Source organism: Strongylocentrotus purpuratus, unplaced genomic scaffold, assembly GCF_000002235.5.
Source record: "Strongylocentrotus purpuratus isolate Spur 01 unplaced genomic scaffold, Spur_5.0 spur5_scaffold_6, whole genome shotgun sequence".
Lineage (NCBI taxonomy): Eukaryota > Metazoa > Echinodermata > Echinoidea > Camarodonta > Strongylocentrotidae > Strongylocentrotus > Strongylocentrotus purpuratus.
In genome coordinates this window covers 10,966,305-10,989,290 of record NW_022145612.1, presented here as the reverse complement: position 1 = coordinate 10,989,290, position 22,986 = coordinate 10,966,305, and the positions used below count along the sequence as shown (strand labels likewise).

The 22,986-nt window shown below is 35.9% G+C and overlaps 2 protein-coding genes across 2 annotated transcripts in view; both read right to left on the bottom strand.

Moving 5' to 3' along the window:
* LOC100892022 overlaps positions 1-3,917 on the bottom strand; it is a 29,761-nt gene extending 25,844 nt beyond the window's left edge. Inside the window, exon 1 of the mRNA XM_030973401.1 lies at positions 3,727-3,917. Coding sequence (XP_030829261.1) covers positions 3,727-3,843 — 117 coding nt within the window. The 5' untranslated portion in view covers positions 3,844-3,917. The remainder of the gene's footprint in view (positions 1-3,726) is intronic.
* A 1,975-nt stretch (positions 3,918-5,892) lies between these two features.
* LOC594510 (nuclear protein MDM1) lies at positions 5,893-21,772 on the bottom strand. The gene is made up of 15 exons (XM_011683423.2): positions 21,607-21,772; positions 19,653-19,767; positions 19,110-19,317; positions 18,306-18,525; positions 17,678-17,809; positions 17,158-17,331; positions 16,398-16,534; positions 15,565-15,751; positions 14,656-14,834; positions 14,095-14,247; positions 13,431-13,600; positions 11,807-11,944; positions 10,903-11,039; positions 10,336-10,555; positions 5,893-9,669 (listed from the first exon to the last, which is right to left on the bottom strand). The coding sequence occupies exons 1-15, from the start codon at positions 21,622-21,624 to the stop codon at positions 9,359-9,361; spliced, it is 2,499 nt and encodes an 832-aa protein (XP_011681725.2). The 5' UTR covers positions 21,625-21,772; the 3' UTR covers positions 5,893-9,358.
* Between the last annotated feature and the right edge of the window lie 1,214 nt (positions 21,773-22,986).

The following is a 22,986-nucleotide window of genomic DNA, read 5'->3' as shown; positions in this document are numbered from 1 at the left end:
CAGGCACTGTAGAACACAACTTATTTACAAGAAGTTACAATCACCTTTTTTTTAAAAACTTTACAATTGCATGCAGTACCAAAATAAGAATACTGAAAAACACTGCATTATGGACAAGTATGAATCAAGTAAGATGTTAAATTAATTCACTACTGTTATTCATTATAGTATACTGATACAACAATTTTTAATATTTTTTTAAATTTATTTCTTTTTATTTCTCCACTTTCCCTTTAGCCATGTACCTTCATGTTGTTATATATGTTAAAGGTGTCGCTCTGGACCTATAACATATGATAAGACAAAAAAATCCACCAGTTATTTCTGATTTCTATCAAATTTTTAGATTTTGTGTTGTTGTTGTTGTTTGGTATTATCGGCGTTTCATTCTTTTTTAGAATATTTACGCCTTTCACTTTATTTCTTTTTTTTCTTCTATTTTTGGTACTATTTGTCAATTCATATTCATCTCTTTTTTTTGGATAATATAATCTCAGATCTACTGGTCCATGAAAACCCCTCACCGCAATTGGCACCTTCCTGCCAGACCGGCGCGGTACATTGCGCAATCTTCTCGGCCATCATTGGCCTAGGCAACTCTGGTGCCGGTGAGAGGATTCTGGGGTAGATCTTTGGAGTCTCTTGTTTGGGGTTTACCGTCCTCAATCCGTCTTTACTCTTTCTTACCTTTTCTCTTCTAGTATTTTTCCATTTTGTAAAACCTTATTTTTCTATCAAAGTGGGTATCAACATCTTAGGGCATTTGGTTGTCGTGCGATATGTGCCAAAAAAAAAATGTGGATTTAGTAATTCCTTTTTGAATGAAACATGGATTTAGCTTCTTTTGGAATTGAATGGATTTAGCTCCTTTTGGAATGAAACTGTAATAATGTTGTTTACTTTCTTTTCGAAAGGTTATATTTATGTGTGATTTCACTATTACTATTAAGGAAAGGTTTGCTGCTAAATTTGAATAAAATTTCAGTGACTTTATTGAGAAAATATGATTTATTTTTTATTTTTTTAGGTACAATAGCATGTTTCATTCCAAAAGGAGCTAAATCCACGAAAATAAAAAATCTAAAAATTTAGTAAACATCAGAAAAGCCGAAGGGAAGATTTTTTCTTATCATTATTGGCAGATAATCAGGTCCATGCAGGGTGACACCTTTAACATATATAACAACATGAAGGTATACATGGCTAAAGGGAAAGTGGAGAAATAAAAAAGGCAATTTACTCAGAAGTACCCAAAGTGGATTTGGCTCCTTTTGGAATGAAACTCTTCACATATTATAAAAGGAAGACAAGTAATATAAAAGGAAAAACGAAGGCCCACGTCATTTACATAGAAGGTAGGTGGACAGATAACCTCGATGTTTTTAATCTAATTTCATCTGGGAGATCATTCCACAGCTTTGTTCCTACAAACGAAATACAAAATTGCCCTTGCGTTGTCTCACATATTGGTTGATAGATAGAGTAAGCCACTTTCTTTACACTGTAGAAGTAATCAACTGGGTCATACGACGTACAATACATACACATACACTACTACTATATACACATACAGTATTCGCACATCGCGCTCAAAAACAATAGCGCTACCAGTACCACAGACCATGCAATTATGTGCAGGCCTCGCATACCATAATGTGTACAATATAAATCAGTCAGCGCGCTATAGACATGGTTCGGATATTACTTGCACGCCCATATCCGATCGTCGTCTTGGCGAAAATTCACGGTGTGCTGCCGCTTGACCGAGAGGTGGCGCTATACAATTACACTGAACACGCCTCGAAAGTAAAATTTTTGATAAATAAAATCATTTGCAGTCGAACAGGTTTTTTGCATATAAATTCACTCTAATGTAATATTTCGGATTTATATCTTCAATGATGCATTCTTAGACATTTATTGTATGTTTTTTATGTTTAGATCATAGTTTCGTTCGCTAATGTGAGTATTGACCAACACTCAACTATTCCTTTAACTAGATGGTATTTTTTGTATCAAAATATAGTATATGAGTTATCAGCTTGTGGCTCTGAATAAACTGTACATAACGTCGTATCGCGTCGTATGTGATACAAACGTTTTATTTTGGCAATACGCTTTTTATGTCTTCATTGATCAATGTGGACAAAGAGTTAAAAAGTTAGAATGTGAAGCAATTCAATGTTGACATTATGATTCATGGGCTCATCCTGAATTCTTCTTACATAAACAGACCATTGAACTTTCAATTTTGTCGAAAGTATGGTAACCAGAATCACATGATTCTGTTCCATTTACACTAATAGATATTCCATAGGAGAAGAATTCATCACAAGATCATCCCCCACAAAGTACATCAGTCAGCCACAGTTGATGATTTGAGATTCACATTTCCATCTTTATTTTTCTTCCTTCTTCTTCAATTTGTTCTGGTATTATATATTATATATCAAACTAGGAATAGTTTGAAAATCAGAAAAAGGAATATTTCGAGTAAATTGGGGATAAACAAGTGGTAGATCTTAATCCCAATCTACCAATTGTTATTTCAACTTTCAAAAATCTTACTTATTCTTTGTCCATTTTATGAATCTTTCAGTAATATAATTCAGATCATTTTTAAAATCAAGTTGTGGCACAGGGGATTTATGTACAAAAAGGAAAAATAAAAAGAGAGAGTATATCAAAGAGAGAGAGAGAAAAAAAAGAGAGAGACAGAGAGAGAGAGAGGAAAAAGAGAGAGAGAGAGAGAGTATAAATACATAGACACAGAGAGAGAAAGATCGAGAGAGAAGAAAAAGAGATAGTGAGAGAAAGAGGGAGAGAGTGAAAAGGGGGAGACAGGGATAGTGAAAACGGTAGCCATGCACATTTTACTCTTTTGAAGTGTGAAAAAAAAAAAAAAAAAAAAAAAGAAGCACGTAATAGGCCCACTTAACATAGCAGACCTCCGCAGAGGCCAACATAGTATAAGCTCCTCTCCAAAATCCAAACACTTCTATTTTCAGAGTTGGGGAATCCCAGGTAGGCTAATATGACTTTTGTAAACATTATCTTCAACTGCTCTTTCACTTTCATCGCAAGTGTGATCTAAAACTGTTCAATGAAAAGTACACCTTCCCCTTCAAAATGATTCTGGAATGATAAGGGAAATCTAGATCTAGTTCATAGAAGGGTTACTCAAAAAATAAAACGTGACCATTTCAATATTCATGTTATACTTAACCTAAAACATTACAAATAAAGCTTTTGAAGTCAACCCATGCAGGTCACTTATATTGGATCAAAAATTGAATAACATTAACATACTAAAATTGTCTTCCGTAACCCAGTAAATTAAAAGTTAGGGGACAAATGGCCTCTAAATCAAAACAAATTTATATTTTAGGTTAATTCTCTACTATTCTGTTCACTTTTCTGGAGTGTAAAATGTAGGCCTGTATTCAATCAGGAGTTGATCATTGCATAATATACCAGCCACTTCGGTGGTAATCCACTCAGATTTCTCATAATATAGTACATATCCCTACCATCAACACTATCAAATATGATCTGTCAACTTATCAGCAGATTTTCGGACGATGTCACGGCTTGGAAGCTAACATTTCCAAGTGTTGTTTTTCGGAACATAACATTCTATGCAGCATTGATTATGCATTCGGATAAATAGAAGTATAAATAAGAAAAACAAACTTTAAACAAAAGATGTATAGAATGTAAACTTACCGCTTGTTGACAGGGGCTCGTGCATGTCAGTACTCCAGAGCTTGCTTCAGATTTAAACAAAATAACATTTAATACAATTCCTACCAGAGTAGGGAGAGATAGTGGAATTCTAAACATCTTTGCCTCGCTCGAGAGAAACCGTGTTTGTGGGCTTCTGAAAGCTCAACACGGTACCATTTCCCACTACCTGTGTGTGTGTGTGTACCGCGTAATTTACTTCCGGAGGCGGAGCACGTACCTGATTTATGGGGGATATAATTATGGTCGATGGGGGAAAAACTTTCCAAGAATGAAAGTATAAACCCGGACTCTGAAGTAGCAAGCTAGATAGTTTTATTTCTACGCTGTTGACAATGAAACGGGGTGGTATGCGGTATGTGCCCTAAACTGACCCGGGAAACTATAGTAAGTTCTGGCATGCATATACGAAAGGGAAGAAAAAAAAGAAGTTTGGACGATAAAAAGTACCTGACAAATGGGATTCTTACTGTTTTAATGAGTTACACATGATTACTAACTTTGGAAAAGTACATGTAATGCAATTTTAGGAGAAGAAAAAAATTAAATAATGATTTGAATTTCTGAATGCACGATGTAGACAGTGAAGCTAAGTTTAAACGAGATAACATAAAAGTTAAAATTGTAAACAGTTCGACGAGTCACAACATTATTTTTTGTTCCAAAATTGTAAATTAAAGCTTTTTAACATGCTGGTCCCAATTAACCTTTACAGTGCTGCATCGATCATGTTGAAAGTGGGAATCTAACATTTTGCAGAAAAAATGATTTGACGTTTGAGTTTTTAGAGTGAGGGTGCGCCGATAATCCTGAGCAAAGGTTAAGGGCCGAAGTAAAATCTTGTGGTGTTATTTATTTGGTTGCCGGTACTATACGAACTAAGCACACCTTGTTTATTCAGAAGACATGTTTCGATGAAATATTCCTTGTCGCCGTGTTTGTTTACCAAGAAATCTGTCTTGGTATAACCATCCGTGTTGCAAGAGAAAGCACAAATCAAACGAAAATAGTTAAACCTTTCAAAAAATTATCCAAATCAGAGAAACTGGAAACAAAAGACAACAATAAAATTGCGTTAAAATCTCGGAAAATCGGCGGTATTTCTGAAAGAAACTTCTCAATCACTATGCCACAATTAGAGACTTTCGGATATACACGTCGGCCCCATTGTTGAATCTACTTGATTTCACTTTAAAGAGTATATAGCTGTAAACTTTCACGTCTTACTCTTTAGTTATAATCATATTATTTAGTTTATTAATTATTTAGTTTAATCATAAATATTCTACAAACTTCAACAAGCGCGTTGCTCCCTTTCGATACTCGCTAATATGTAATTCATGTGACTTGCTCTTCAATTGAAAATGGAAACCATTTTAGTTTATCAATAATCTTGTACATGTCTATGTCTTCTTCCCCTCATGTTGCTCATTTCTCTCAACTTTCTTTTTCGCAGATCTAATATTGTTCCTGTCGCATTTCCTGATTTTCATTACTTTGGGGGGAAAATTAAAAAAAAGAGGAAGTTGGTCCGTTTTTTAATTCCTTGACCACTATTTCCTCGAAATTAACTAACAACCACGGACGCTTATACTCAAATAGTCGATAGCATACTATTATAGATCCTCTCAAAAGAACAAACCTTCCCCAAGTCATACATTTTTAGTCATTTTGTGGTTTGAAAGAAATGAGAAACACATCCGGCATTACATCAAAGTGACATTACACATTCAACCAATTTGAAGTGCCCATATAAATAACAAATTTACGATTTTTAGTAATTAGTAATTTAGTCATTAGAACTTCCAAAAATTCCTAACTTTTTTATTTTTTGTCTGATTTAGTTCAAACTTTGAACAGTCTATTTTTGTTGGCTTTATTTTAGAGTGGTTGGATTTTGCTTTAATCCAAATACATGTATTTGTTATCTGAAGGTTTGCGACCACGAAACAACACACACACACAAGTGATACATTATATACCTCTCAACACACAAATATTCAACTTAATTTGAACATAATCAACCATTGCAAGTAACTTCTAGATAATTTGGTTAATCATTGAAAATACATGACCACTACTAACTATGACATTTAAATTAACGATAAGAACATCACTTAACAGCAACAAATTACAAGAAAACTTTGATTTTCTGTCATACTCCGACATGTATGAGTAAGATTTATTAGCAAACAAGACAAAATCTGCCTCTCGATCACAGTTTCCATACACAAAACTGAAAATATACATCTTCTGCTGTTGCAATGTCAAGCCAAGGGCCAGGGTAATGTCTTCTTTTCTTTATTTGTTATTACTTTGAATATTATTCTGTATATGAACAAAGCAGTACTAGAATGCAGTAATGAAGAGAAATGAGTTTTCATGGAGAACCATTTCACGAGGACTACATTTTCAAACATCAAAGTCAATTTCAACGTTTAAAAGGAGTAAAGAAACCTTTTTGATTACACAGGGTTTCAAAGCATTATATCATCCACCAAAAGCCACAAGGGCATCAATTCCTATACTTTTATACAGATTTAATGCCCTTCTGGCTCTCAACAGACAATATAAGCTTGACACTTATACACCATTCCATCTCCTAATCCACATATTTCATATTGCATTTTTCAATTCAGTAGAGACACTACAAACCAAGTGACTTTTTTGTAAAGAGTTCAATTTAAGTTCATTCCTAATAACAGTCAAGAGACTTTTTATAATAACACTTTGCTTTTACAGTATTTCAAATTCTTTAGTATCAAGAATTCATTTTATATTTCAAATTTATAAAATCAAGATATTGTTTTTATTCCTCCTGTTCTATTTAGGTCCTGAACTCAAGGTCTTTTTCAACAATCAATGCTGTTCAACCAAAAAAGCATTTCAGCTCAATGACAGTCTTTTCTACTAATTCTATGCAAAGGGGACTTGACAGTCTAAACTTAATGACTCAGCAATTTAGTAGTACTTGACTTAATTCAAGAAAATGTTATCATACCAAGCAAACTTTTTTCCCACTATTGCAGAGGGGGGAATCCCACGCCCACACAATAAACCATTTCCTTGGCCTCGTGACAGGCCACAATTTCCTTCAATTGATGTGGTAACAGATAATTTTTAAATAAATTGAAACTACTGAGACCTGAACATTGTTTGTTACTCCAGTCCCATGCTAATTAAACATACAAGGTACTTTGAGATCACTATAGCGGTATGAGGATTGGCAGTCTCAAAGTGTACTAATCACCCTACAAAGGGATTTGTATACAGATAAAGTGTATACACGTTTACCTTATGACACTTTAAATTACATTCTATTGGGTAATGGTTAAGGACTATGAATATGAGAATAAAATTCAACCCTAATAACACAACCCAATTCCAAATTGGGTTATATTCAAGTACGTACTAAATACTAATGCATCGACTAGTAAACTCACAAGTCATTATTATGTTAATTGAGAATGTATTTAAAATTTGCTACATCTATTTTATAGCAGTATTTGAAGAACACATTTTAAATACAGTACAGCACAAGGTATACTTGTTGGTGCTTGATGCACTTTAATAGCAAGAGGGGGCCTAATACCCAAAATTGTCGGGTTTTTCCCCATTACTTTCTGAGAAGTATGTAAACTGAATAAAGAATATAATGCATCTGCTTTCAGTCCACGTCCACATTGATATCAAAACATTTTTTGTTTATTTGATGTGGCAGATGTTTGTTATATCCTTTTAAGAAATTTAAGTTTCTAAATCAAAACTATGACATATCAACAGTTTCCTGTTTCTACACAAAATGAGGAAGCACATTGCAATTTTTACGTTTCCAAAAACTCTTTATTTAAAAGGACAAAGAAGGAAGTCATATTCAGTCAGATATGGAAAATCCCTTACATTTTATTGATATTTATTTATTGTTTTGGAGGAAGCCCTAACCTTTTCATGAATATTACTGAAATCATAGGGTGAAATATATGAATGTTGCTAAACCATTGACTCGTGTGGTTTACTAGTAATACATGAAAGGGACGTATTAAATATCCTAATTTTGAATGTTCTACTTTTTGCTTCAAATAAATACAATTTTATAACCAGCTTTAACATTATGCATCTACCCATTGGCTACAGAAACTATGTTTTTCTTAATGAGAATTCAGTAACCATCCAGTCCATAAATGATTCCAACATTGAAAACCATACACATGCCAGTCATTAATTAGCAATGCTAACATCCCATATTTGTGGAAAGTGTGAAAATAATAATTAATCCATCCATACTGCATATGATGGAGGAAAAAACAACAATTCATTTCATTTTAAACAGTACTTCTAGTTCACCCTTTATACACTCTATTACATGTTTTTCCAAATCAAAATACATGCATGAATATCCAGTGGAAAAATAGAACATTAATGCATTTTTGTGCAAGTATAAAAGACTCTATTTTGCATTGTTTATACATATCAACACATGTACTTCAGGATATTATATCCACAAGCTACAGTACTGCATTTACATGTATCTATAACTGGATGAAAAAGTGGAATGTAAAGTACATCTAAACCCAAAGAGTACAGGAGGAAAACTGAAAAAATATCTACATGTATTTGGAAAGACTATGATATGCAAATCATGCCCAGACAAAAGCTTTGGTCTAACACAACATGGTCCTACATGATCCCTTTACTATATTGCAAACCTATATGAATGACTACACAGCTAAAGGGCAGTTTGAATGTTCACTCATCCATTTATCAACAAAATCAAACTATTTTCTATTCAAATTCATGTCTAAAATTAGATACATGTATTAGACATTTACAAATTAACTTCGAAGCATGAATGGGCTATGTATAAATAATAAACAAAAATAAAATCAAAACTGCACATAATGTTACATATTTCATTCAGTTCACTTCAAAACAAATAATACTATACACTATGTACACGTAAGAAGCACAAGGAAATAAATAAGTGCCCATGTTTAAAGTCAGAAATGATAAAAAGTAAAATAGGCCTCTCAAAATTTACAAGGTAAAATTTGCCTGAGATTTTGTTTTCTTTGCAGAAGTCTAAAAATATAAAGAGGTTGTGCTCAAATTTAGTTTACTTAAGAGAGATTAAAGTGGCAAGTGCTTTGATTTTCAATGAAAAAGACATCCTTTTATGTCTGAAAGACTGTTAATGTTTAACACTGTCTCTAATGAAGACAAGAGATTTATGAAGTATTAAATATTCTATCAATGCATGATGATTCATATGATGCTCAACTAATTTTTGGATAACATCACAACACATAATAAAAAGAATGAATTAAGTTATCAGGTCTTCATGAGCTAGACACTCATTACAAATAGCTTACAGGGGAAAAGTCCTACTGGCATTTCGGATTTCCACTTTCCTTTCTGGAAAGAACCACACAACTTCCAAATTCTCCCCAGCTTTTGTTCACATTTCCTGAAATTGTGTTTATATTGGCTCTGATTAATCTGTAAGGGAATCGTTAACTTCTCAAAGTGATTCCCCCTGTGTGTTGTATTTGTTCAAAAAAAAAAAAAAAAGGAATACCATTACTGCTATAAATTCATTTCACTAAAGCACATCATCTCAATCTCTTTTATCTTTTCCCCAGAAGTCATCACGCCTCTTCTTGGCTCTCTCGAGTACCTCAGACGCTAGACTGCAGCTGGATGCATTGGACATGGTTGATAAGGAGAGCTCATCGCTGTCTCTCCGCCCCCCTCCTCCACCCCTGGGTGGGGTCAGGTTCCAATCATCGGGAGACTCTAGACCGTTGGACCTGGGTGACATGAAGGAATGGAGTCTTTGCACCTGCTGAGAGGCAGCTTCTCTGGTCTGTGGGACGGCCGTCTGTGGGCGTCCGCCGATCCTCCCAGAGTGAGGTCTTTCAAGGGGACCTAATGGTCAGAATGAACATGCAAGTTAGAATGGTCAGTCTATTAATCATCTGTGAAGAGCCAGAAGGGTGTTACCTCTCAGAATATGTGTTAACATCCTACTGGCTGTCAGCAGATGAAATTTGAACTACTAATGTTTTATGACAAATGTTTTTATTTTTTAATAAGAGCATTTTGCTGCAATCTGAATTAGTATCCTGACATTCTGTAATTTAAACTTTAAAAGATCACAAAAACAGATGTCTCTAAAATGCCTGACCCTTGACGAGTCCCATGTTTTAAGGGTAGCAAGATAACAACCACACTAACACAAGAAGTGTAATATGTCACTTTCTAAGGTTATCAAACAAATACACATAACGTTACTAAGGAAAGCAGAAGAAAGGACCATGTCAGTTATTTCAGTAAACTTGGTCTGACATTATCCAAGGTGTTTTCAAACATTATTCATTGATTTGATCAAAATCTCTATCGTAAAACTGACAGATAAATGTTTCTTCTCAAACACACACCTGATAGCAATGATACTTTCAATCTTATCTTTCACAGCAGGAAGGACTATTTTTTGGACCACCTTACAAGATCCCCCCCCCCCCAACGTTTAAAAATAAATAATCTCAAATAAAATAACAGATGTGTCTTCTCCAAACCAGTAATGAAACTCACCTTTCCCAGCAGCAGGAGGAGCTGTTTTGAGACCCGCCCAGGGGGCAGCCCACGTCTTTGGCGGCTCGATCTTGTTTGGGATGGTTGGCATCCCGGGACTGGTTTCAAAGAATCTCTCAGAGTGCCTCTGGAAGCCTGGGGATATCAGTTCCTCGTTGAGAGGATGTGGATCAGAGGTTCGCCTTCCAGCTGATGGTGAAGAGTGCAAGAATCTTCCCATCTGATTAAGAAACAGTAGGATAGGAAAGAAAATTGTTTTTAGAACATTCTAAGTACAAAATTATACAGAAATGGTACCTTTTGGAAAAGTATTAATCATTTTATTTTTTATTCAAACAGAATGAGGAAAACATGTAGGAGTCATATGAGAACATGCATAGATCTTAGAGAACAAGAAAGAACAGACAACTGGCTTTATCTAATAATTTTTTTTTTTTAAATTAAAAAAAAGAGTGTCAAAAATCCCCTGCACTAACAATAATACTGAAAAAGACATTCTTTTTTGTTACCCTATCCAACCCTAATTATTGCAGATTCAGATTCAGATGAATAAGGCCCAATGCGTACCTGTTTTTGTTGGGTTGGATTACGAGGAGGAGTCTGCTGCCCCCGTGTAAGTGTTCTGTCGAGGTCAACATCATCCTCATCATCATCATCATCACTATCATACTCAAAGCCTTTTGTGATACCACCAGGAATGATTGCTGTAAAATAAAAAAAGTACAAGATGTGATGAAAATTAACTATAACGCATTTATGTAAATTTACATGATGCCAATATAAATGTACAGTCAAACCTGTCTATAGCGACCACCCAAGGGAAACACAAAAGGTGGCCTTGAAGACAGGTGGTCTTTGTAGACAGGTTCATTTAATACAGGTTTCAATGAGAAACCATTTTCAAGAGAAACAAAAAATGTGGTCTTTGTAGACAGGTGGTCACTATAAAGCAGGCTTGACTGCACTATACATAGAACATGATAGAGGATATGTGGAGCAGGCCAAAGTCATACAATGGGTGATTCCTTTTCTCAGATTTGGTTTACAGCTTCACATAACCGTGCAAATGTAAATGAAAGCAAAAGCCATGAAAAATCAAAGTGCCAAGCTTTAACTAGCTTCTAGTTTTTGTCCCATTACATCTGCACCTCTCTCTCTCTCTCTCTCTCTTCTCTCCCCCTTTCTCTCTCCACCATTACAAGGTTAAATTAAAAGCATATATAAATATATTTTCATTTAGCAATGGTCAAGTCTGTAATGGTCATAAAAATAGATCCCCTTTGCCTATTACACAGTGAGAAATCACCAAATCAAGAACACTTATCAATATGCAAGTTAAAGAACATTTTATTAAAAGGGAAACCATATTTCGGAGCAAATCAGAAAACTGGAAATCCAACTCCAGACTGCCTACAATGCAATCACACACACCGACATGCCAATATTTATGAAGTAAGAGTTTAGGACTCACCTTTGACAGGGGCAGACCTTGCAACGTATGTACGACTACTGGGCTTCATCAGCTCTCCTTGCCTTGGATAGGTCACTGTGGTTTTAGGAACATGGGTGGCTCTTCTTCTCGATGCTGGTGAAGTCAGCAAGGCACCTCCTACAGAAACGAAAACACATCAAGCTAACACAGTGACCTCTGTCGTTTGCTAGCCAAATACTTCATTCTGATAGGTATACATGTGAAATAATATCTGAGTAAAGCTGGGGTATTGATATGATTGCAAGGCCCTCATGGAGCACAGTATGTATACTAATGAGGCTACCCTTGGTAAACAAGACATTTATTAAAGGGATAGTTGAGTTCTGTTTTCAGACAGCAATTGCCTTCAAAGTGCATGGTCATTGCTCTTATTCTTATCTATGACATTTCTAGTGCCCTTTGATGACCTAAAAATTGCTATGAAGATAATTTTAGACCCCAAAATGTGTGAAAATTAGCCAATACGATCATACCAATTCAGCTCCACTTTAAAAAAAAAATATGGTGACCGCTAATTAATTAGTTAATTAATAATAACAATACATGGGCGGCTGGGTTGGGCTTATTATAAACAACACAAAAAAAGCCAACAAAAAAGCAAATATCTGCATTGGTTGAAATACAACGTAAAAGGCGCTATTTCATATTTGTTTTCAACGGCTTTTTCAAATTATTGAATATTTGTGGTGGTACACAAATATTAGAAATCATTATATTTATGGATATTTCAGCCGTCTCTGAACCAATTATGATCAAACAAAGATTATTTTGTCATTTAAATTTTATGTTCTTTCAAATTTGACACTCAGTTTTTCATTATCTCACAAAAAAATCATTTTGTGTAATGCCCTCTGCAACAGAACTCAACTATCCCTTTAAGAATAATCATTTTTGAGTAGTACCTTTGAACACAGTAGCTTAAATAAAACTCTTTAATTTATGAATTTTAAGATGCCATTTGTCTAAGCATTTCCTCTGTTATGTTATATAGTTTGCATAAAGCAACTCTTACTCATTATAAGTATATGTACATGAGTAAAGCTTCTAGCTTCTACTTTAATGAATTCTCCAAAGGTTTTCAATCATAAATTTACATGCTTTTTTTTTTTGGGGGGGGGGTATTCTGTGCTCTTATGATCTCTTCCAAAAGTCTAAGATCCAAATTTCCTGAAAGAATAATGGCTTAACATTCAAATATCCAAATGCTAAAGGTGATAAAATGTACATTTACACTACTTTTGACCTCTCACCCAATTCCAAATAACCACTTTAGACTGCAGCAAATTGAAATTTACTTGAACCCAGGCTTCTTGGACATCTTTATAGTACACCTTGAGGAAGTGTTTATAAAATGACACGTCTTCAGTCTGTGGATTAATTACATGGTTTGCGGTCTGGGCCCCGCCACGAAACTAGTATCCTTTGGAAAGACAATAATCTTCATTTGGCGCTCTCCGCCCAGGTATTGAATGGGCACCAGTAGGAAGGAATTCCATGAATGCTGTGAGCACTGAAATAGGTAGCCTAGGTGAACTGGGTGGATATGTACACTATAAAAATATCCAACAGTATCATCATCAGGGCATAATGATAGAAAGAGTACCTTTTGCAGGAGTGGTCCTGTCTAAATGGTGTCTCTTACTTCCATGTGACTGCTGTTCAGACTCTTTAAGGGTTGGGGTTGTGAGGCGCCCATTCTCTTCAATGCTTTCTATCTCAGAACTCCGAGATGACATGCTTGGCATTGACTCAGGGGTTGTAACACTGCTGATACTGTTAGAAGATACATCAATTAACATACCGGTAGTAAAAAGTTATCCAACTATGAACACAGAAGGTAGAAGAAGTAAAATGTTGGAGATCTGTGGATAATTTCTCTGTAACCATTAACATTGCTCATAATGTTTCTGAATATCATGGACTCTTTCTATGTAAATATATTAAGAAAAGGAACACTGCCTGGTAAAATTACGGCAAGAGTTACATTGCGTAACTGCTTTTACTTGTGCATTGGCTGTATTGCATTACTAGTTCCCATACATGTAACAGATGGAAGGATATATCTTTAACATACAAGAAACAACCAACTGTTTTAACTTACTATCAACAAGTACGTTTATGAATAAACTTTTTCTTTACCAAAGCATAGCCCTTTCTAGCTTTACAGATTCATTTATATCGCTCCTTATTTTTCTCTTCCAGATCTCAGAACTTATTTTCTTATATTTCCTGAAACCAACCCCTATAATCAGGAAACAAACTCATACCTTGATCTCCTTTCAAGATGTGCAATGTTTTGGTTTGGGTTGGGTTCTTCCTCGGCTTTGTTGTTGTTGGCATGCCAAGCTAGCTTTCTTCTCGTTGGTTCATGGCCCAAGTCTGGAGCGCTCGCTGAAGGGCGTGCTCCCTCCTTTGGTTCACTGTAAATTCATACAACGGTGAAAATATAAAGTGAATATGTAATAGAATTCAAAATGTTGTCATAAGCTCATATTACTATCTTGATCATAAATTTGTATAGCTATCATGACATAATGCTCACTATCATACTGGTTTACCAGCAAGGGAAAGTAAATCAGCCATTTAAGCATCATGATAAGAAGTAGATCTATGCTCTTGTGTAAATTGCAATCAGAATTGTCAGATTCTTGTTTACAAGCCAGCAGGTCTTCAACATTTGTTTGAAATATGTACATAACAAACTTTTACAATTGCAAAATACCGCACATTCTCACTAAAAATATTAAAATTTCATTTCATTGCTACATTACTAGAATAATTTTTCATCAGATCTGTTTCTTAAGTAGCAGAGCTGTGGGAGCACTCACTCTTTTTTCTCTGACCCCGTTGTTTGAGTGGAGATAGAGCTTGATGTACTAAGTTGATCACTGGATTCCTCCCATAACTTGGCCTGATTAGCCAGTAGTTGACCTAGGTGCTGCCTGGTAAAATGAGTGCCTCGGGACCGCTTCTGATACTCTTTTGCCCTCTCACGTAATTCTAAGACCTGAAAGAACAGCATTAATTTTAAAATGTCATATCTGTGGGCAATTTTTCTAATCTGTGACAGCTTAAATTTGCCCTCTCACCTCCTAACATCACTTCCAAATTGACAAAAATTTGAAGTGATGTACAAACCATATGATATAAATGACATGAACTTTGGAGGGTAACACAATAATGTTCCCTTCGATTGATATGACCAACAAAGGCAACCATGTAACAGTATTTGTGGAGTCTGAGAAATTTTGGATTGGCAGTTGGATGCTTACATATATATCTTCAGTACTGGGCTGAAAGAAAAAATCCAGATGGTGGCAAACAAACTTTGAAAAAAATCTTTTTAAGGTAAACAATGTTTAAAACATCCACCCAATACACACCTTCCTAACCACTGCTAGAGGTTTAGGCACAATACAGTGTCACATAGACAGTGCATCCCAAATGAAATAGACCTAAATAGCCTGTATATAAAGACAACTTTTCTAGAGCAGTCATTATAAACAAAAATTGACTCGACATTAAGTTCATTGTAAATAATGTACTTGAAATCACTGAGCATTTTTGGAGCTCCAACAGCATATGTGCCAGAAGCAGTTGCTCTGTGGTCTTAGCCCTAACCCTAGACCCAAACCCACTTGCAACATTGACCCTACACCCTATACCTTAAATGAAACCCTAAATGAAACATCTGAAGAGCAAATGTCAGGTCACCTATGTATACCTGAGTGACTTACTTCTGAAAACCAGTTGGGTAAGTCCCCTACGGACTTAGACCTGGTCAGCTGTTCTGGTTTACCCCCTCTATCTGATGAATCATCTCTAGGTTGGACATGAGGAGGATCCGCACCTTTCCATACTCCATTCTCATAACTAAACACCTGAGGGGTTTTGAAGTTGGACTTGTACTCTGACCTCCATTTTCTGAAATGAGAATTTGTATGTGAGATTTAGGCTAAAACCATTTAACTCTAGAAAGCAGTCTTTCCCCCAAAGTACTGAATTAATTTCTAGGACATATCAAATGACAACACCTTTCAATAAACTTGGTTTACCTGTTAATAATTGTGTGTACACAGCATGGGTGTAAATCCTTACGTAATACCTATTGATCAGGGGGGATGAATGAATAGATCATCCCCCCCCTGAACAATAGGTATTACGTAAGGATTTACGCCAATGGTACACAGACATTAAAAAAGATTATTTTCAGGTTATCTAACTTGTTATTACTTTTGGATTTGTATCACTTAATGGATAATTGATATTAAAGTAAAATGCAGGTCGACTATGCTTACTTTTCCTTGGTAATTTATTGATTTTTTTTCTAATCACAACTTAATTTATAACAGTAATGAAAAGGAATTACATTAAAATATACTGGTATTGTATTTTGCTGTGCAACTTATCTATTGTACAGTTCTGAGGAAAGACACTTGACAGCCTTATAGAAATATCATAATCATTTTCCAAGTTCATTTTTATCTGCACTGCCTTTGTTTAAAAAGAGACATAACCAAAAAAGAACTCATCCAGATAATATGATGTAGGAGGGAAAGGATGTACTGACCTTACTGTTGCATGTGGAAAGAAAGGTCTCTGAGGATTTTGAGATGATTTGACGAGTCTTGGATCATCATGTGAGATTACCGATAGCACTCCAGCTGGTTGCTGTTTATCAGGGGTCAGCTTCTTACCTCGTTTGCTCTGAGAGATGGAGAAAATTGGCAGATTTATATTTACAAATACACAAATATATAAGACTCATAGACAACAAACCAGATATATAATTGTCTCTCCTCAATTATATTAATTTGATATGGTAAGGATATTATCAACCATAAGATGTGGTACAATTTCATATTCAGTGAGAAAGAAAGATATAGAAAATTTCTTCAAATGATTCTGAGAAAGGAATTTTATTATTGGAAATCAATCTGTTCTTAGAAAATGGGAACTAATGTATAGATACATGAGAGGAAGTTAACCGAGTCGCACAAGATGAATAAAAACAAAATTTAAAAATAAAATCAAGAGTTAAAAGGATGAGTTTAGCAAGTAACCATCAGAAATTTAGGGGGAATCTGGAAAAGAATATTAATTATTTCAGTTTTGTATGATTAGATAAGTGTGATTAATTATCATACATTACTTTGTATTGTTTTATAGTTCTTATGAGAATTTGTTTTATGCTGTAAGTGTAAAGCTTGTGACATTTGGTGTCCACTGCGTTACAGTTTTGATTTTGATTTTCTCAAAGTTTACTTGAATGAATTGATTATTTGACAAATCAATGAATTCCTTTCTGTTCTCCCACTGATGAAACTTACCTTTGTTTTGACCCTGTACTTTGCTTTGATCTCTTGCTGTGCATTCTGCATGAGCTGATCTTGTACCAAAGGGCCACCATGGTTCTGCTGCTTGAACTGCCTCTGGTATTCTGTGTGCCGGGGTATCTTATCTGGTACGTACGGAGCCAGGTTTGCATTAGAGGTATGTACCATCTGAAGAAATAGAACAAATTGGATACCAAATATTCATTATAAAAGATGACATAAAAATAATATGCACAGACCGTGACAACACAAAGTCTAAATCTATATGCATGTTATGGATGCTGGATAACTTAATTGGTAAATAAATATTTTGTCAATGACATGTTGCACCTATAGGTTATTACAAGGATTCGAATTGAGATAGGGGAACGATCATAAGAAATTAAACTCAACTCCATACCAGCTTTGGTATACTAATGAAACAAATATTGGACTGCCATAGTCAAGTTTTTGTCACACATGCAGTGTACTTCTATAATGCACCGTCATGATTATTTAAAATGTTAACTCTTACCTGTTCTGCAGCCATCAAAGGTGATTCTTTTGATGGTTGCTTCCAGGCAAACTGTCGCTGGTACTCTGATGAATACCTGGGACCACCAGGCCTTGCTTTAATACCAGCACGGTACTGTAAGGCTTCATCAGTCTAGGATCAATTAAACAACATTACAACAGTGCCAGAAGGTTGTATCAGTCAGGATTGTGTGTGTGCGTGTATGTGTGAACATAATGCATCTTTCCAGTAATTTCACAGGAAGTTTGAAGGCTCAAACTTACATGGTTTTTTTGTTTAAAATATCTACAGACTACCTTACTAACATACAATGCATTTGAAGTGCTTCTGGTTAGAGAGAAAATGAGAGAAAAGGAGAGAAAGAAAGAGAAAGAAAGAGAAAGAAAAAATTGAAACAGTAGAAAAAAAATGTACTTGGCAAAGGTAATAATCTAATTCTGAGCTAAACACTAACATGGGTCAAATGCTTTTGGAACCCTAGAATTGAACTCCTGACCCACCACATTTTCAAATTTCAACAACAGCCTTGTGCACACAATCCCTTAAAATTAAAATCCAGACCCCCCTTTGAAAAAGGTTAGTGTTGAGCTCTGTCTAATTATATTTTCATAATCAATAAGATGCTTACCTCCTGTTCAGCTTTGCCCTTTGTTTTTGATGCATCGCCTCCTGCTTTAGGAACATGTTTGCCCGTCTTAGTGATTGCTGGACCCTTAGCTGCCCTGATTGGAGAGGGAGGGGCCACTTTCTTGGGAGGAGGAGGTGGCTGGCTAGGTTTGGATATGACTCTGGTTTGTGCAGCAAGGGCTTTGTTCTTCTCCGTCTTTAGAGTCTTGTCAATAGGTGGCCTGAAGAAATATATATTTAAAAGCGATAAGTACTGCATGAATGATATAACGTTATTATATACGGATATGATGATGTAAATTGATATGCACATGAAGGACAACACAGATATACATTAGCATGTGTATGTAGCTACATATATAATTACAACCCCTGTTTTACAGATATTGATGTTGCATTTGAACAAACATGAATTGCATAAAGATTCATGGTCTCCTAACTGACACAATAAGTTCCGCTGACATCTACAACACTATACATCATTGATTCTTATGCAGTATGAGGCACATAGGCTGACAAAAGCTATACATGGGTTGTATCACCTGACTTGATTTAGTGAGCGGACTCAACTGTATAATCACAGCAAGGAATGCCATTCTTTTTGTAATAGGAGTAAATAGTTTCAACTGGAAAATTTAGCTATAAACCCTTCAAGTGTCATTGGTAAAATCTGAAATGAATTTGACATTTTCAGACAGCTTTTAGATTGAAAACTTGTCTCATAAAATTGCATGTACTTAAGAGGCACTGTAAGGGTCAAGGTCAATGCACCTGATCTGTATCAATTTGGGATCCAAAGTCTCACCTTGTTTTTGCGGGCATATCCACTTTCTTCAGGAAAGTCTTTGAAAGCGATGACCCTGGTATCTTATTTGGTTTGCCTATATCACTGCTGTCCTCCGAGTCACCTGCAGCCATGAACTGCTTTGTGGTGTAGGTCATCTTGTTATCTTCCTGGATCGGTTTTCTCCTTCGCTGAAGTGGTGGCTCGCGGGTGATTGCAAAGCTATCAGCTAACAACAAATATCCAAACAATTACGGATAATACATATCACACATATATATATATATATATATATATATTAAAGAACTAATCTGTATTGTAAATTTCAAAACATTAGATTGCATACATGTAGCTATAAGGGGAAAACAATAAGATGATACATAAAATCACTTAAAGTAATTCAAAGTTTCAAACCTAGTACTATCAAAGAAGTGCATTAAGTTATTTGTTTGTTCTTGTTCTGTGTACAAAAGTTTATGGAGCTGAAAGAAGTCCTGTGCAATAGGGGGCTAGGGGAATGAATGGTGTACTAATTCGCTTGAGAGCTCAACAAGTTGTACTTACCATGGCCAACAGATGACATTCCCGCCTGCGGGGCATTTTGCTCTTTGGTAGGAGTAAATGATGCAGACTTGACCGAGTCATTCCAGCGGAACTTTTTCACATATTCAGAAGACGACTGTCAAAGGTGAAATATAAGAAAAATCATTTTACATAACATTTATACGTTTCAAAGTAATGAGATAGCACTTACATGTAACACGCTGTAAGATATTCTCAGGCTGGCATACACTGCGCGTCTCCTCTTTGTATATTTGCTAAGTTTTATAACCCCCCACCCTCCCCTCCTCTCAAAAAAGAAAATAATAAAGTAACCACTGCTCTATTTTATTCTATACAAGAATTTCTTTTCATGCGAGTATCATGTTTTGTTTGTTTAATTTTTTCACAAATTCAGATTCCCTGACCGCATCCCACCTGCTATTTGCAACAGAGGAGTGTTCCTTTTAATTTTTTGGAATGCGATTTGAATTTGGCATACATATTCATACTGTATTTGTCGGCGATAAGGCCGCACCCCGATTTTGACATTTAAAAAAAATTAAAAAATAAAAACTTTTGTCGAAGGCGGGATTCAAACTCTTGCGTACAAATGTAGATTAGGACCCAAAACCACCGCCTTAGACCGCTCAGCTATCCCGACTCTAATGCTTTCTTTTGCAGCTTTCTCTTATGTATTGCTTCTCTTGTGTATTGCGCCATAGCTTTGCTTGCGTGAGCTGAGAAGATTGAGATTGCGCCATAGCTTTGTTCGCGCGAGCTGAGAAAATTGAGATTGCTTTAGCTATGGCAAAAACTTAAATCTAGATCTACCAGTAGAGTTTGGTTGGTAAGTTATGAATTTTATTTACGAGATTGACATGTGTTATTCTAGACAGTTATTCTAGAAATGTCCATCACCTTTCATTGTTGTCCCATATGTACAAATTTGTGCTGTCTTTCATGGTTTTGACTTGCAATTTTTTTTTTTTTTTACTCTTTCGACGCAAAGGCCGCACCCTGACTTTTTGATATTTTTTCTCCCAAAAATACTGCGGCCTTTACGCCGGCAAAAACGGTAATTAAATGATACATGCCAATAATTAACAAAAACAACAACCACTTTATTTTACCTGCGGCCACGGCAATCCCGTTTCAGGTCCGTGGATAAAACGGAAGGGATGTGAGACAAGGGGAAGCGGAATGGACCGGGCTAGATTTTTAATCAGTCAAAGTCACATCTCCGCCACCAAGCCTCTGCACCATCATCGCATAGATCTAAACCCCTTTACTCGTTCATCACCCGTCATCATCTTCATTGGACTTTCCACGTCATTTCTACTGTCTCAAGCTTCATTTATTCACTGCATTTTTATGCATATCCATCTCATTTATTTAGTAGATCTATTCACCGATTTATTTTAGTGCAATATTCTCTTTTCTCCTTCATATGACTTTCTTATTCTGAGTCATTTATTTGCCTGACTGCACTTGCAAGCGCAAGTGTACAATTTATAACTCAATAAAAAAATGAAAAGGGAATAGATCTAGGCCTAGTCTAGATCTCTAGGATTTACAGTTTTAACTGTCTGTGCAACTTTGCTTCCTCATACTGTTAGACTAGGACGTGGCTAAAATAAAAATAGAGTTATGTTGTGTGATCAGTGAACACGCAAAACAATTTTCATTCACAACACCACCTCACACTAATTCTACATTATTATTAAGCGTCGTCCCAGGCCAGGCCAGGCAAGTGAATTCGCGAACTAGGCCTAGACTACACACATTCATCACACAGCAGCAGTCAAAACGGCCACGGCAGGCAGCAGCAGAACTTGGCCGTTGTCTTCGCCTGGCTTGACCGAGTCGCATACACGGGCGACAGTCACACACACAGACTCGATTGTGGCATTCTGCAAATTATTAAATCCTGACGAACACCGATTAATCTGAGGTATATTAGGCGTTGTAAATTTACCTTCGCCCTGACTGGCATGATAGCAAGCTCACAGTTTCATCATCCAAAAATAAAAACGTAAAAAACCCAGCGACATTAACAGTAGTATGGAAATGCAGTGTTTGGTTTCGGTCGCATTATATTCTAGGCTGCCACCATATCAACAAGTAGGTCACGTCAGAGAGTCATTTGTGTTTGGCGTCCTTTACATTGCGCATGCGTAATCAACGGTTCTTTAATCCAATCCCAATTTATATCCGTGAAGGGGTGCATGGGGGGGGGGGGGGGATTCATAAGTGATAACGGATCCCCACTTACCTTTCAATGCTCTAAACACAAAGAAACTGGTGTGGGATGATCCTTTTCAACAGTGCCCCGTTTTTGTTTTACGCATGCACTTTCACTTTAGAGTTCTCAGAATTTGGGGAGCCTATAGGGGCGTGGCGTGCATGTATACGTGGTTTATTTCAAGTTCAAGTTTTCAAGTTTTCATTGTTCCACATTTTACAAAAAATATAGACCTACATATAAAATTTAAAAATTATACAATACAATTGTAGTATAAATGAGCACGTCTCAGTGATTCTCAATTCATATAATAGGAACCTATCAAAAATATTATAGGCTCCAGGAAAAATAAGTAATGTATAGATGAAAAAGCGTAGCAGTAGAGAAAGACGTAATTTAGAGGGGAGAATTTAATACACAATGGTATAAAGAAATTTGTAAACAGAATAATAATGCATTAGCACCAAAACCCAGAGTCACCCAGTTAAAATGCGTAGTCACCCGAGCACTAGTCAGCACGTACAGCACAAAGTAATTTGTTTATAATATACATTAAAAAACCGGAACAAGCATCATTAATTAACAATTAAGATTAGCATTGAAGAAAAAAGGACTGGGAGGGCAAACAAATTATATATTAGATGTACGAATTTAAAAGAAAAACTTGAAATTTGCGTTTAAAGGCCCACTGCACTACTTGTAGCTACTTGCGCCCTCTATATAACAAACAATTAATGCCTAATCGGTGACCATTGGTCCCCCATGATCCTCTTTTTCTTATGTTAATTGAGAGCTGAGTTGATGAGATAACCACCTGTCCAGTGACCTTGCAGGGCAGTCTAATCCCTCCTGTAAACTACGGCAGATAAGCTTTAAAGCAATTTAACGATGGTGCTATTTTACCTCTGAATCCAAACCATTCCAAAAAGAGGAACCGGTATACATGATTGTTTTGGGGGCAAAAACTGTCCGGATTGGGGGGAGATGGAAATCGTCTCTTTGTCTTGTGGGATAGGAGTGAATAACTCTGTTCAAAGCGATCATAGGAGGGATCATCCTTACTTAGCTGATACATGAAAATTCCAAGGAAATAATTGTATAAATCAGGTACTT